This window comes from Nomascus leucogenys, chromosome 1a (assembly GCF_006542625.1).
Source record: "Nomascus leucogenys isolate Asia chromosome 1a, Asia_NLE_v1, whole genome shotgun sequence".
NCBI lineage: Eukaryota > Metazoa > Chordata > Mammalia > Primates > Hylobatidae > Nomascus > Nomascus leucogenys.
In genome coordinates this window covers 96,899,967-96,915,440 of record NC_044381.1, presented here as the reverse complement: position 1 = coordinate 96,915,440, position 15,474 = coordinate 96,899,967, and the positions used below count along the sequence as shown (strand labels likewise).

General features: G+C 39.0%; 1 protein-coding gene across 2 annotated transcripts in view; it reads right to left on the bottom strand.

Annotated features, from left to right (window-relative positions):
- TTC6 (tetratricopeptide repeat domain 6) overlaps positions 1-15,474 on the bottom strand; it is a 251,716-nt gene that overhangs the window by 52,973 nt on the left and 183,269 nt on the right. Inside the window, exon 18 of one of the 2 annotated variants that reach the window (XM_030813721.1) lies at positions 2,015-2,184. In XM_030813721.1, coding sequence (XP_030669581.1) covers positions 2,015-2,184 — 170 coding nt within the window. Of the gene's footprint in view, positions 1-2,014; positions 2,185-3,140; positions 3,328-15,474 lie in introns of those variants that run through there. The other variant, XM_030813728.1, reaches the window with a different exon arrangement.

The window sequence follows — 15,474 nt, the reverse complement described above, 5'->3', positions numbered from 1 at the left end:
AGAATATATTATAGAATATACATAGAGAATATATATAGAATATATATATATATATAAAATAGAGAAAACCAAATGTCCCAACACCATTAATGAATATCAATCATTTCCCCTACTTGATCCACAATGCCAATGTCAAGATGTCAAGTGCCATATATCAGGTTTAACCATACTATATACAGTCCGTTTTCGACTGAAACATCATTATGCGGTGCATGACTGTTATCACTTGAAGAAAATCTAACTGCTCAGTTCACAGTATGATTGGCTAGCAATTAAAAAATCAGCTGCAGTTTGGGTGGTTGCTCTTAACAAATTAAAAAAAAAAAACTCTTCTTAAGGAAAAAGGAAAAAAATATTATTTAACCTCCCTGTGCTATGGCTTTCTCATCAGTAAGACATGAATGAAAATAGTACTGAGCTGCTAGCATTACTCTGAATATTGAGATACGTCTTATCTGGCACCTTAAACAGCACTTTGCAAGTAGCAAAATGACCAATAAATGTTAGATATCATTAGTATTATTATTAGCTTAGCAAAATATCTTGAGAGTCCTTTTTTGTTGTGAGTGATACAACTCCTTGGGCTGTCTGGTAGGAAAGGATTGAGGCTGAAATCAAGTTTGTCTGCTGTGGATAATTAAATACTAGGAATTTTGTTCAATTATTGTGATAGCCTAGAAGTGGGGAGAGGAGGGCACGAGAAGCCCCAAACTTGTATAAGAGGGAAATATCAGAAAGAGGCCTTTAGAGGAAGAACAGAGAGAAAGGGATTTGGCTAGTGGCAGGTGGATAGGGCTGATAGAGCCAGATAAACTTCTAGAAATGGGGGTGGTTTGATCTTCAAATTTAAGTTATCTGTGCTAAATTTATCCTCTTAACCCTAAAGCATTCAGTAACAGATTAGCAGACACAACAGGTTTGTGTTGATGTTACAATGGGGAATGAAGGAGAGACCTGGGAAAAAGCAAAGCCGAGAGAACAGTAGCCACAGAAGTGAGGGTGAGCAAAGATGGGGAATCCAGCCAAGAGCTGAAATTGGACTCAAAGATGACAAAATAATTAGACAGAAATCCTGAGTCCCCTTTCCCAAGAATCACTGGAAATAGAGGGGAGGATACTAGACTCCTCTCAACACACAGAGTGAAATTTGAGTTATTTTATTTTAATATTAATAAGAAGGGGGACCTCAGAAGGCAAATGGACTTAAGACAATCAAGTAACTATCACTTTAGCTCTTCTTCCCTGTGGAAATTTAGTTGTCTCTTCATCTCTAGACACTGTCTAATCTAGGATGATGGGATTCTAGAATTTGCACCCAGGTGAACACAGGCATATCTGGAGTGTTAGACACATGCGGGATTTCATCAGTCAGGATGGGTTGATTCATTCTTTTGGAGGCTGTTTACTGAGCACTGACTCTATGCTCACAATTGTGCTAGGCACATGCATAAACCAGGAGTGTGCTGATTGAGGTAACACAGAAATGGCCATTTTTAGCTGTTGGTGTCCTTAGCTACTAAGGATTCTCAAAACCTATTTTTAGTTTGGGAGTTAAAAACTCTGAATTTGACAAATCCCTTGGGCTGAGCCTATGGAGCAGGACACAGCCCACCAGGACAACTTACTGCCATTTTAGCAAGCTGACTAGGAAACAGGACTGGGTTTCCAGAAAAATCTTCAGAACCCAGCGTATTATAGAAAGAGATTTCTTTGCCATCACATTCTCCCCTTGCCACAGTTAACACACACACACACACACACACACACACACACACACAGACAAAGGGCATATTAGAAACACAGCTAAACCATTATAGCTATATATTCATATATTGTATACCTATATACGAATATTAAAATGTGTAAGCTCATGTAATATATACTTATAATGTATATTAGTATATAGTAGTATACATATTACATTAGTGACCCCACATTACCATTCACCACTATGAAACTAAGCTGTTGAATCTCAAATTAGATTGCTATATACATGTAATTGAAGGCAAAGTACCTGAAACACTATAATCCTGTAGCGCTGTAAAAGGGTTACTCTTTCTGAATATGCAACCTCGATAATACAGTGCTAACCAGTTATTAGGATCTAAGTGAATTGCAGCAGACAAATCTTGAGTTGCCTCTTTATAAAATTTCCGTTTAACATATGCAATCCCTCGGTATGTCCTAGGAAAAAAAGGTTTGTTTTAACAAGTACTGTAAAGTATACACTTTCTCTTTTTGGTAAACCTGTACAACTAATTTTATATTTGAATAACAATTTGTAAATGTTTCTCCTTGCTTTGCAAGAGAGTTAAGTCATGATGTTAACAGCAAAAATGATACGAACTTTTTATACATTGAAGTACACTTTATTGTATGCATAATTATATACTTATCAGGTACATTCTGCATATTAATTATATGCTTACTAATTTTATTTCTTACATTTATCAAGGAGGTACATCAATAAAATAAGCATGACATTTATTATTCATTGGTTCCCCAAAATGTATTAAGCATTAATTTATACAAAATTGCTCCCTAGAAAAACAAAATAATCCATTTTGCAGAACATGGGCCCTAGTGAGTAGAAGTTTTAGGAGGCTTTCCTCTGGCGCTTGAAGATATATCCAAATATGTGAGATTCTGCTCTTTCATGGATGAAAGCTATTGCATTAGTTGTATAAACTGGATTCCTTTATCATTAACTTCTGACTCCAATTTTGAAATTATCACTGACTTTAGATCAATGCTGAAAAACTCATCTTCAATTAGTTAATAATGTGAAGGATATCCATTTTTAGAAATAAAATAAAGATGACAAGGAAAAACAGAAGAAAGAAGCTACTAGGTTGCCTACTTAGAAGAAATAAAAATAGTGGGAGGTTCCAAGATGGCCAAATAGGAACAGCTCCAGTCTACAGCTCCCAGCATGAGCAATACAGAAGACGGGTGATTTCTGCATTTCCAACTGAGGTACCGTGTTCATCTCACTGGGGCTTGTCGGACAGTGGGTGCAGGACAGTGGGTGCAGCCCACGGACGGTGAGCCAAAGCAGGGCGAGGCATCGCCTCACCCAGGAAGTGCAAGGGGTCTGGGAATTCCCTTTCCTAGCCAAGGGAAGCCGTGACAGATGGCACCTGGAAAATTGAGTCACTCCAACCCTCATACTGCACTTTTCTAACAGTCCTAGCAAATGGCACACCAGGAAATCATATCCTGGTGCCTGGCTCGGAGGGTCCCACACCCACAGAGCATTGCTCACTGCTAGCACATCAGTCTGAGATCAAACTGCAAGGTGGCAACGAGGCTGGGGGAGGGGCGCCCGCCATTGCTGAGACTGAAGTAGGTAAACAAAGCAGCCAGGAAGCTCGAACTGGGTGGAGCCCACCACAGCTCAAGGAGGCCTGCCTGCCTCTGTAGACTCCACCTCTGGGGGCAGGGCATAGCTGAACAAAAGGCAGCAGAAACTTCTGCAGACTTAAACGTCCCTGTCTGACAGCTTTGAAGAGAGTAGTGGTTCTCCCAGTATGGAGTTTGAGATCTAAGAACAGACAGACTGCCTCAAGTGGGTCCCTGACCCCCAAGTAGCCTAACTGGGAGGCACCTCCCAGTAGGGGCCAACCGACACCTCATACATCCGGGTGCCCCTCTGAGACAAAGCTTCCAGAGGAATGATCAGGCAGCAACATTTGCCGTTCTGCAATATTTGTGGTTCTGCAGCCTCTGCTGCAAACAGGGTCTGGAGTGGAACTCCAGCAAACTCCAACAGACCTGCAGCTGAGGGTCCTGACTGTTAGAAGGAAAACTAACAAACAGAAAGGACATCCACACCAAAACCTCATCTGTATGTCACCATCACCAGAGACCAAAGGTAGATAAAACCACAAAGATGGGGAGAAACCAGAGCAGAAAAGCTCAAAGTTCTAAAAATCAGAGCACCTCTCCTCCTCCAAAGGACTGCAGCTCCTTGCCAGCAAAGGAACAAAGCTGAATGAGGAAAGACTTTGACGAGTTGAGAGAAAAAAGGCTTCAGATGATCGGTAATAACAAACTTCTCCGAGCTAAAGGAGGATGTTCGAACCCATCGTAAAGAAACTAAAAACGTTGAAAAAAGATTAGACGAATGGCTAACTAGAATAAACAGCATAGAGAAGAGCTTAAATGACCTGATGGAGCTCAAAACCATGGCACAAGCACTATGTGACGCATGCACAAGCTTCAGTAGCCAAGTCAATCAACTGGAAGAAAGGGTATCAGTGATTGAAGATCAAATGAATGAAATGAAGCTAGAAGAGAAGTTTAGAGAAAAAACAGTAAAAAGAAATGAACAAAGCCTCCAAGAAATATGGGACTATGTGAAAAGACCAAATCTATGTCTGATTGATGTATCTGAAAGTGATGGGGAGATTGAAACCAAGTTGGAAAACACTCTTCAGGATATCATCCAGGAGAACATCCCCAACCTAGCAAGGCAAACTACCATTTAAATTCAGAAAACACAGAGAATGCCACAAAGATACACCTTGAGAAGAGCAACTCCAAGACACATAATTGTCAGATTCACCAAACTTGAAGTGAAGGAAAAAATCTTAAGGGCAGCCAAAGAGACAGTTCAGGTTACCCACAAAGGGAAGCCCATCAGACTAACAGAGGATCTCTCAGCAGAAACTACACAAGCCAGAAGAGAGTGGGGGCCCATATTCAACATTCTTAAAGAAAAGAATTTTCAAACCAGAATTTTGTATGCAGCCAAACTAAGCTTCATAAGTGAAGGAGAAATAAAATACTTTATAGACAAGCAAATGCTGAGAGATTTTGTCACCACCAGGACTGCCTTACAAGAGCTCCTGAAAGAAGCACTAAACATGGATATGAACAACCTGTACCAGCCACTGCAAAAACATGCCAAATTGTGAAGACCATCGATGCTAGGAAAATACTGCATCAACTAACGAGCAAAATAACCAGCTAACATCATAATGACAGGATCAAATTCACATATAACAATATTAGCCATAAATGTAAATGGGCTAAATGCTCCAATTAAAAGACACAGACTGGCAAATTGGATAAAGAGTCAAGACCCGTCAGTGTGCTGTATTCAGGAGACCCATCTCACGTGCAGAGACACACATAGGCTCAAAATAAAGGGATGGAGGAAGATCTACCAAGCAAATGGAAAACAAAAAAAAAGCAGGGGTTGTAATCCTGGTCTCTGATAAAACAGACTTTAAACCAACACAGATCAAAAGAGACAAAGAAGACCATTACATAATGGTAAAGGGATCAACTCAACAAGAAGAGCTAACTATCCTAAATATACATGCACCCAACACAGGAGCACCCAGATTCATAAAGCAAGTCCTTAGAGACCTACAAAGAGACTTAGACTCCCACACAATAATAATGGGAGACTTTAACACCCCACTGTCAACATTAGATAGATCCACAAGACAGAAAGTTAACAAGGATATCCAAGAATTGAACTCAGCTCTGCACCAAGCAGACCAAATAGACATCTACAGAACTCTCCACCCCAAATCAACTGAATATACATTCTTCTCAGCACCACATCGCACTTATTCCAAAATTGACCACACAGTTGGAAGTAAAGCATTCCTCAGCAAATGTAAAAGAACAGAAATTATAACAAACTGTCTCTCAGACCACAGTGCAATCAAACTGAACTCAGGATTAAGAAACTCACTCAAAACCGCTCAACTACATGGAAACTGAACAACCTGCTCCTGAATGACTACTGGGTACATAACGAAATGAAGGCAGAAATAAAGATGTTCTTTGAAACCAATGAGAACAAAGACACAACATCCCAGAATCTCTAGGACACATTTCAAGCGGTGTGTAAAGGGAAATTTATAGCACTAAATGCCCACAAGAGAAAGCAGGAAAGATCTAAAATTGACACACTAACATCACAATTAAAAGAACTTAAGAAGCAAGAGCAAACACATTCAAAAGCTAGCAGAAGGCAAGAAATAACTAAGACCACAGCAGAACTGAAGGAGACAGAGACACAAAAAACCCTTCAAAAATCAATGAATCCAGGAGCTGGTTTTCTGAAAACATCAACAAAATTGATAGACTGCTAGCAAGACTAATAAAGAAAAAAAGAAAGAAGAATCAAACAGATGCAATAAAAAATGAAAAAGGGGATATCACCACCAATCCCACAGAGATACAAACTACTATCAGAGGATACTATAAACACCTCTATGCAAATAAACTAGAAAATCTACAAGAAATGGATAAATTCCTCGACACATTCACCCTCCGAAGACTAAACCAGGAAGAAGTTGAATCCCTGAATAGACCAACAACAGGCTCTGAAATTGAGGCAATAATTAAGAAACTACCAACCAAAAAAAGTCCAGGACCACAGAGATTCACAGCCGAATTCTACCACAGGTACAAAGAGGAGCTGGTACCATTCCTTCTGAAACTATTCCATTCAATAGAAAAAGAGGGAATCCTCCCTAACTCATTTTATGAGGCCAGCATCATCCTGATACCAAAGCCTGGCAGACACACAACAAAAAAAAAGAATTTTAGACCAATAACCCTGATGAACATTGATGCAAAAATCCTCAATAAAATACTGGCAAACCGAATCCAGCAGCACATCAAAAAGCTTATCCAACATGATCAAGTGGGCTTCATCCCCGGGATGCAAGGCTGATTCAACATACGCAAATCAATAAACGTAATCCAGCATATAAACAGAACCAAAGACAAAAACCACATGATTATCTCAATAGATGCAGAAAATGCCTTAGACAAAATTCAATGGCCCTTTATGCTAAAAACACTCAATAAATTAGATATTGATGGGACATATCTCAAAACAATAAGAGCTATTTATGACAAACCCACAGCCAATATCATACTGAACGGGCAGAAACTGGAAGCATTCCTTTTGAAAACCGGCACAAGACAGGGATGCCCTCCTCTCACCACTGCTATTCAACATAGTGTTGGAAGCTCTGACCAGGGCAATCAGGCAGGAGAAGGAAATGAAGGGTATTCAATTAGGAAAAGAGGAAGTCAAATTGTCTCTGTTTGAAGATGACATGATTGTATATCTAGAAAACCCCATCGTCTCAGCCCAAGATCTCCTTAACCTGATAGACAACTTCAGCAAAGTCTCAGGATACAAAATCAATGTGCAAAAATCACAAGCATTCTTATCAACCAATAACAGACAAACAGAGAGCCAAATCATGAGTGAAGTCCCATTCACAATTGCTTCAAAAGAATAAAATACCTAGGAATCCAACTTACAAGGAATGTGAAGGACCTCTTCAAGGAGAATTACAAACCACTGTTCAATGAAATAAAAGAAGACACAAACAAATGGAAGAACATTCCATGTTCATGAATAGGAAGAAACAATATCATGAAAATGGTCATACTGCCCAAGGTAATTTATAGATTCAGTGCCATCCCCATCAAGCTACCAATGACTTTCTTCACAGAATTGGAAAAAACTACTTTAAAGTTCATATGGAACCAAAAAAGAGCCCGCATTGCCAAGACAATGCTAAGCCAAAAGAACAAAGCTGGAGGCATCACGCTACGTGATTTCAAACTATACTACAAGGCTACAGTAACCAAAACAGCACGGTACTGGTACCAAAACAGAGATATAGACTAATGGAACAGAACAGAGCCCTCACAAATAATACCACACTCCTACAACCATCTGATCTTTGACAAACCTGTCAAAAACAAGCAGTGGGGAAAGGATTTCCTATTTAATAAATGGTGCTGGCAAAACTGTCTAGCCATATGTAGAAAGCTGAAACTGGATCCCTTCCTTATGCCTTATAGAAAAATTAACTCCAGATGGATTAAAGACTTAAATGTCAGACCGAAAAGCATAAAAACCCTAGAAGAAAACCTAGGCATTACCATTCAGGACATAGGCATGTGCAAGGATTTCATGTCTAAAACACCAAAAGTAATGGCAACAAAAGCCAAAATTGACAAATGGGATCTAATTAAACCAAAGAGCTTCTGCACAGCAGAAGAAACTACTATCAGAGTGAACAGGCAACCTACAGAATGGGAGAAAAATTTTGCAATCTACCCATCTGACAAACGGCTAATATCCAGAATCTACAAAGAACTTACACAAATTTACAAGAAAAAATCAAACAACCCCATCAAAAATGGGCAAAGGGTATGAACAGACACTTCTCAAAAGAAGACATTTATTCAGCCAACAGACACATGAAAAAATGCTCATCATCACTGGCCATCAGAGAAATGCAAATCAAAACCACAATGAGATACCATCTCACACCAGTTAGAATGGTGATCATTAAAAAGTCAGGAAACAACAGGTGCTGGAGAGGATGTGGAGAAATAGAAACACTTTTACACTGTTGGTGGGACTGTAAACTAGTTCAACCATTGTGGAAGACAGTGTGGCGATTCCTGAAGGATCTAGAACTAGAAATACCATTTGACCCATCCATCCCATTACTGGGTATATACCCAAAGGATTATAAATCATGCTGCTATAAGGACACATGCACATGTACGTTTATTGCGGCACTATTCACAATAGCAAAGAGTTGGAACCAGTCCAAATGTTCATCAATGATAGACTGGATTAAGAAAATGTGGCACATATACACCATGGAATACTATGCAGCCATAAAAAAGGATGAGTTCATGTCCTTTGTAGGGACATGGATGAAGCTGGAAACCATCATTCTGAGCAAAATAACACAAGGACAGAAAAGCAAACACCGCATGTTCTCACTCATAGGTTGGAACTGAACAATGAGAACACTTGGACACAGGGTGGGGACACAGGGTTGGGGGAGGGATAGCATTAGGAGATATACCTAATGTAAATGACGAGTTAATGGTTGCAGCAAACCAACATGGCAAATGTATACATATGTAACAAACCTGCACGTTGTGCACATGTACCCTAGAACTTAAAGTATAATAAAAAAAATTTTAAAAAGCAATAAAAATAAATCTAAAAGGAGGATAAATAAGTGTTCAAGAGATTATATTGTAAAAGCAATGATAATTTGGACAAAAGACTGCAACCAGTATGTTGGCAGACTGATAACAGAGGTCTTTCAAAAGCAGTAAACATCTTGAGACCCAAGATATTTTATCCTGTAGGAAAATAATTTTTATCTCACTGAGCTACAAGACTAATGATAGTAAAGAGGCAACATACCAGAATCTCTGGGATGCAGTTAAAGCAGTGTTAAGAAGGCACTAAAAGCCAACGTCAAAAAGGTGTAAAGATCTCAAATCGACAATGTAACATCTCAACTAAAAGAATTAGAGAACCAAGAGTAAACAAACCCCAAAGCTAGCAGAAGACAAGAAACAACCAATATCAGAGCAAAACTGAAAAAGAAAGAGACATGAAAAACTCTTCAAAAAAAATCAACAAATCCAGGATCAGTTTTTTTGAAAAAATTAATAAAATAGACCATCTGCTAGACAAATAAAGAAGAAAACAAAAAAAATCAAATAAACACAATCAGAAATGATAAGAGAAATATCACCAGTGACCACACAAAAATACAAACTGATATCAGAGAATACTATAAACAATTCTATGCACATAAACTAGAAAATCAAGAAGAAATGGATAAATTCGTGGAAACGCACACCCTCCCAAGACTGAAGTAGGAAGAAATTGAATCCCTGAACAGACCAATAACAAGCTGTAAAATTGAGGTAGTAATAAATAGCCTACCAACCAGAAAAACCCCAGGACCAGTCAGATTCACAGCTGAATCCTAAAAGATGTACAAAGAAGAGCTGGTACCATTTCTACTAAAACTATTCCAAAAAATTGAAAAGGAGGGACTCCACTGTATCTCACTCTATGAGGCCAGTATCATCCTGATACCAAAATCTGGCATAGGTACAACAAAAAAAGAAAACTTCAGGCCAATATTCTTGATAAACATCAATGCAAAAATCCTCAGCAAAATACTGGCAAATGGAATCCAGCAGCTCAGCAAAAAGCTTGTCCACCACAATCAAGTCAGCTTCATTCCTGTTATGCAAGGTTGGTTCAACATATACAAATCAATAAATGTGATTCATCACATAAACAGAACTGAAGACAAAAGCCACATGATTATCTCAATAGATGCAGAAAAGTCCTTCAGTAAAATTCAACATCACTTCATGTTAAAAACTCTCAACAGACTAGGTATTGAAGGAACATACCTCAACATAATAAGAGCAGTCTACGACAAACCCACAGCCAATATCATACTGAGTGGGCAAAAGCTAGAAGCATTCTCCCTGAAAACTGGCACAAGACAAGGATGCCCTCTCTCACCACTCCTATTCAACATAGTATTGGAAATTCTGGCTAGAGCAATCAGGCAAGAGAAAGAAATAAAGTGTATTAAAATAGGAAGAAAGGAAGTCAGATTATCTTTATTTGTATATGACATGATTCTATATCAAGAAAATCCCATCACCGCAGCCCAAAAGCTTCATAAGCTGATAAGCAAGCTCAGCAAAGTCTCAGGATACAAAATCAATGTGGAAAAATCTCTAACATTCCTTTACACCAACAACAGGCAAGCAGAGAGCCAAATCATGAATGAACTCCTATCCAAGACTGCTACAAAAAGAGTAAAATACTTATGAATACAACTAACAAGGGATGCAAAGGACCTCTTCAAGGAGAGCTACAAACTACTGCTCGAACAAATCAGAGAGGACATAAACAAATGGAAAAACATTTCATGCTCAAAGATAGAAAAAATTAGTATCATGAAAATGGTCATACTACCCAAAGTAATTTATACATTCAATGCTATTCCCATTAAACTGCCATTGACTTTCTTTACTGAATTAGAAAAAAACTATTTTAAAACGCTTATGGAACCAAAAAAGAGCCCAAATAGTCAAGACAATCCCAGGCAAAAAGAATAAACCTGGAGGGATCACACTACCCAACTTCAAACTATACCACAAGGCTACAGTAACCAAAACAGCATGAGGTGAAAGACCTCTACAAGGAAAACTATTGCACAAAACACTGCTGAAAGAAATCATAAATGACACAAACAAATGGAAATACATTCCATACTCATGGACGGGTAGAATCAATATTGTGAAAATGACCATATTGCCAAAAGCAATCTACAAATTCAATGCAGTTCCCATTAAATACCACCATCATTCTTCACAGAACTAGAAAAAACAATCCCAAAATTCTTATGAAACCAAAAAAGAGCCCACATAACCAAAGCAAGACTAAACAAAAAGAACAAATCTGGACGCATCACAGTACCCGACTTCAAACTATAGTATGAAGCCATAGTCACCAAAACAGATAGTATTGGTATAAAAATAGGCACAAAGACCAATGGAACGGCATAGATAACCCATAAATAAAGCCAAATACTTACAGCCAACTCATCTTTGACAAAGCAAACAAAAATATAAACCAGGGAAAGGACACCCTAATAACAAATGGTGCTGGGATAATTGGCAAGTCACATGTAGAAGAACGAAACTAGATATTCATCTCTCATATTACACAAAAATCAACTCAAGATGTATCAAAGACTTAAATCTAAGACCTGAAACCATAAAAGTTCTAGAAGATAACATCAGAAAAATCCTTCTAGACATTGGCTTAGGCAAAGATTTCATGACCAAGAACCCAAAGCAAATGCAACAAAAACAAAGATAGATGGGACTTAATTAAACTAAAAACCTTCTGCACACCAAAAGAAATAATCAGCAGAATAAACAGACAACCCATGGAATGGGAGAAAATCTTCACAATCTATACATCCAACAAAGAACTAACATCCAGAATCTACAAAGAACTCAAATAAATTAGCAAGAAAAAAACAAACAATCTCATCAAAAAGTGGACTAAGGACATGCATAGACAATTCTCAAAGAAGATACACAAATGGCCAACAAGCATATGGAAAAAAGCTCAACATCAGTAATTGTTAGGCAAATGCAAATAAAAACCATGATGCGATACCACCTCACTCCTGCAAGAATGGCCATAATCAAAAAATCAAAAAGCAGTAGATGTTAGCATGGATGTGGTGAAAATAAAACACTTTTACACTGTTGGTGGGAATGTAAACTAGTACAACCACGATGGAAAACAGTGTGGAGAGTTCTTGAAGAACTAAAAGCACATCCACCATTTGATCCAGCAATCCCATACTAGGTACCTACCCAGGGTGAAAGAAGTCATTATATGAAAAAGACACTTGCACATGCATGTTAATAGCAGCACAATTTGCAATTGCAAAAATATGGAAAGAGCCCAAATGCTCATCAAGCAACGAGTGGATGAAGAAAGTGTGGTGTATATATACATGATAGAATATATACTACTCAGTCACAAAAAGGAATGAAATAATGGCATTTGCAGCAACCTGGATGGAACTGAAGACTGTTATTCCAAATGAAGTAACTCAGGAATGGAAGACCAAACAACATAAGTTCTCATTCATATGTGGGAGCTAAGCTATGAGAATGCAAAGGCATAAGAATGATACAATGGGCTTTGGGCACTTGGGGGAAAGGGTGGGAGGAGGTGAGGGGTAAAAGACTATACAATGGGTACAGTGTACACTGCTTGGGTGATGGGTGCACCAAAATCTCAGAAATCACCACTAAAGAACTTATTCATGTAACCAAACACCACCTGTTCCCCAAAAATCTATTGAAATGAAAAATAAAGGTTTTCTAAACAAAAAAAAAAAAAAACAGCATGGTACTGATACAAGAAGAGACACATAGACCAATGAAACAGAATAGAAGAGAACTCAGAAATAAAACAACACATCTACAACTATATTTGACAAACCTGACAAGAACAAACAATGGGGAAAATATTCCCTATTTAATAAGTGGTGCTGGAAGAGCTGGCTAGCTATATACAGAATGTTGAAAGTGGATTCCTTCATTACATCATATACAAAAATTAACTCAAGTTGGATTAAAGACTTAAATGTAAAAACCAAAACCATAAAAACCCTAGAAGAAAATCTAGGCAATACCATTCAGGACATAGGGCATAGGCATGAGCAAAGATTTCATGACAAAAAAACCCTAAAGCAAATGCAACAAAAGCAAAAATTGACAAATGAGATCTAATTAAACTAAAGAGCTTCTGCACGGCAAAAGGAACTATCATAAGAGTGAACAGGCAACCTACAGAATGGGAGAAAATGTTTGCAATCTATTCACCTGACAATGGTCTAATATCCACAGTCTACAAGAAACTAAAACAAATTTACAAGAAAAAAATAAACAACCCCATTAAAAAGTGGGCAAAGGACATGAACAGACACTTCTCAAAAGAAGACATCCATGCAGCCAACAAACATGAAAAAAAGCTCAACATCACTGATCACTACAGAAATGCAAACCAAAACCACAATGAGATAGCATCTCACACCAGTCAGAATGGTGATAATTAAAAAGTCAAGGAACAACAGATGCTGGAGAGGTTGTGGAGAAAAGGCAATGCTTTTACACTGTTGGTGGGAGTGTAAATTAGTTCAACCATTATGGAAGACAGTGTGGTGATTCCTTAAAGACTTAGAGGCAGAAATACCATTTAACCTACCAATCCCATTAATGGGTATATACCCAAAGGAATATAAATAATTCTATTCTAAAGATTACATGCACATGTATGTTCACTGCAGTACCATTCACAATAGCAAAGATGTGGAACCAACCTAAATGCACATCAATAATAGACTGGATAAAGAAAAGATGGTGGTCTCTTCCAAGATGACCAGTAGAAACAGCTCCGGTCTACAGCTCCCAGCGAGATTGATGCAGAAGACAGGTGATTTCTGCATTTCCAACTGAGGTACCTGGTTCATCTCAATGGGACTGGTTAGACAGTGGGTGCCACCCACAGAGAGCGAGCTAAAGCAGGGCGGGGCTTTGCCTCACCCAGGAAGCACAAGGGGTCGGGGGATTTCCCTTTCCTAGCCAAGGGAAGCCGTGAGTGACTGTACTTGGAAAAGCAGTATACTCCTGCCCAAATACTGTGCTTTTCCCAGTGTCTTTGCAACCAGCAGACCAGGAGATCCCCTCCCATGCCTGGCTCGGTGGGTCCCACACCCATGGAGCCTTGCTCACTGCTAGAGCAGTAGTCTGAGATGGACTTGAGACATGGGAGATTAGTGGGGGGAGGGGCATTCAGCATCATTGAGGCTTGAGTAGGCGGTTCCATGCTCACAGTGTAAACAAAGCAGCAGGGAAGCTCAAACTGAGCAGAGCCCACCGCAGCTCAGCAATTCCTACTGCCTCTGTAGATTCCACCTTTGGGAGCAGGGCATAATCTGAACAAAAGGCAGCAGACAGCTTCTCCAGACTTAAACGTCCTTGCCTGACAGCTCTGAAGACAGCAGTGGCTCTCCCAGCATGGCGTTCAAGCTCTGATAATGGACAGACTGACTCCTCAAGTGGGTCCTTGAACCCCATGTAGCCTGACTGGGAGACACCTCCCAGTAGGGGCCAACAGACACCTCATACAGGCAGGTGTCCTTCTGGGACGAAGCTTCCAGAGGAAGGATCAGGCAGCAATATATGCAGTTCTGCAGCCTCTGCTGGTGATACCCAGGCAAACAGGGTCTAGAGTGGACCTCCAGCAAACTCCAACAGACCTGCAGCTGAGGGGCCTGTCTGTTAGAAGGAAAACGAACAAACAGAAAAGAATAGCATCGACATCAACAAAAAGGACATCCACACCAAAAACCCATCCATAGGTCACAAACATCAAGGAACAAAAGTAGATAAAACCACAAAGATGGGGAGAAACCAGAGCAGAAAGGCTGAAAATTCCAAAAACCAGAATGCAATCCTGGTCTCTTATAAAACAGACTTTAAACAAACAAAGATCAAAAGAGACAAAGAAGCCATTACATAATGGTAAAGGGATCAATTCAACAAGAAGAGCTAACTATCCTAAACATATATGGACCCAATACAGGAGCACCCAAATTCACACCTTCCTCACCAACGAGGGAACAAAACTGGATGGACAATGAGTTTGTTGAGTTGACAGAAGTAGGCTTCAGAAGGTCGGTAATAACAAATTTCACTGAGCTAAAGGAGCATGTTCTAACCCATTGCAAGGAAGTTAAAAACCTTGAAAAAAGGTTAGACAAATGGCTAACTAGAATAACCAGTGTAGAGAAGAGTTTAAATGACCTGATAGAGCTGAAAACCATAGTATGAGAACTTTGTGAAGCATACACAAACTTCAATAGCCAATTTGATCAAGCAGAAGAAAAGATATCAGTGATTGAAGATCAAATTAATGAAATAAACTGAGAAGACAAGATTAGAGAAAAAAGAGTGAAAAGAAATGAACAAAGCCTCCAAGAAATATGGGACTATGTGAAAAGACCAAATCTACATTTGATTGGTGTACCTGAAAGTGACAGG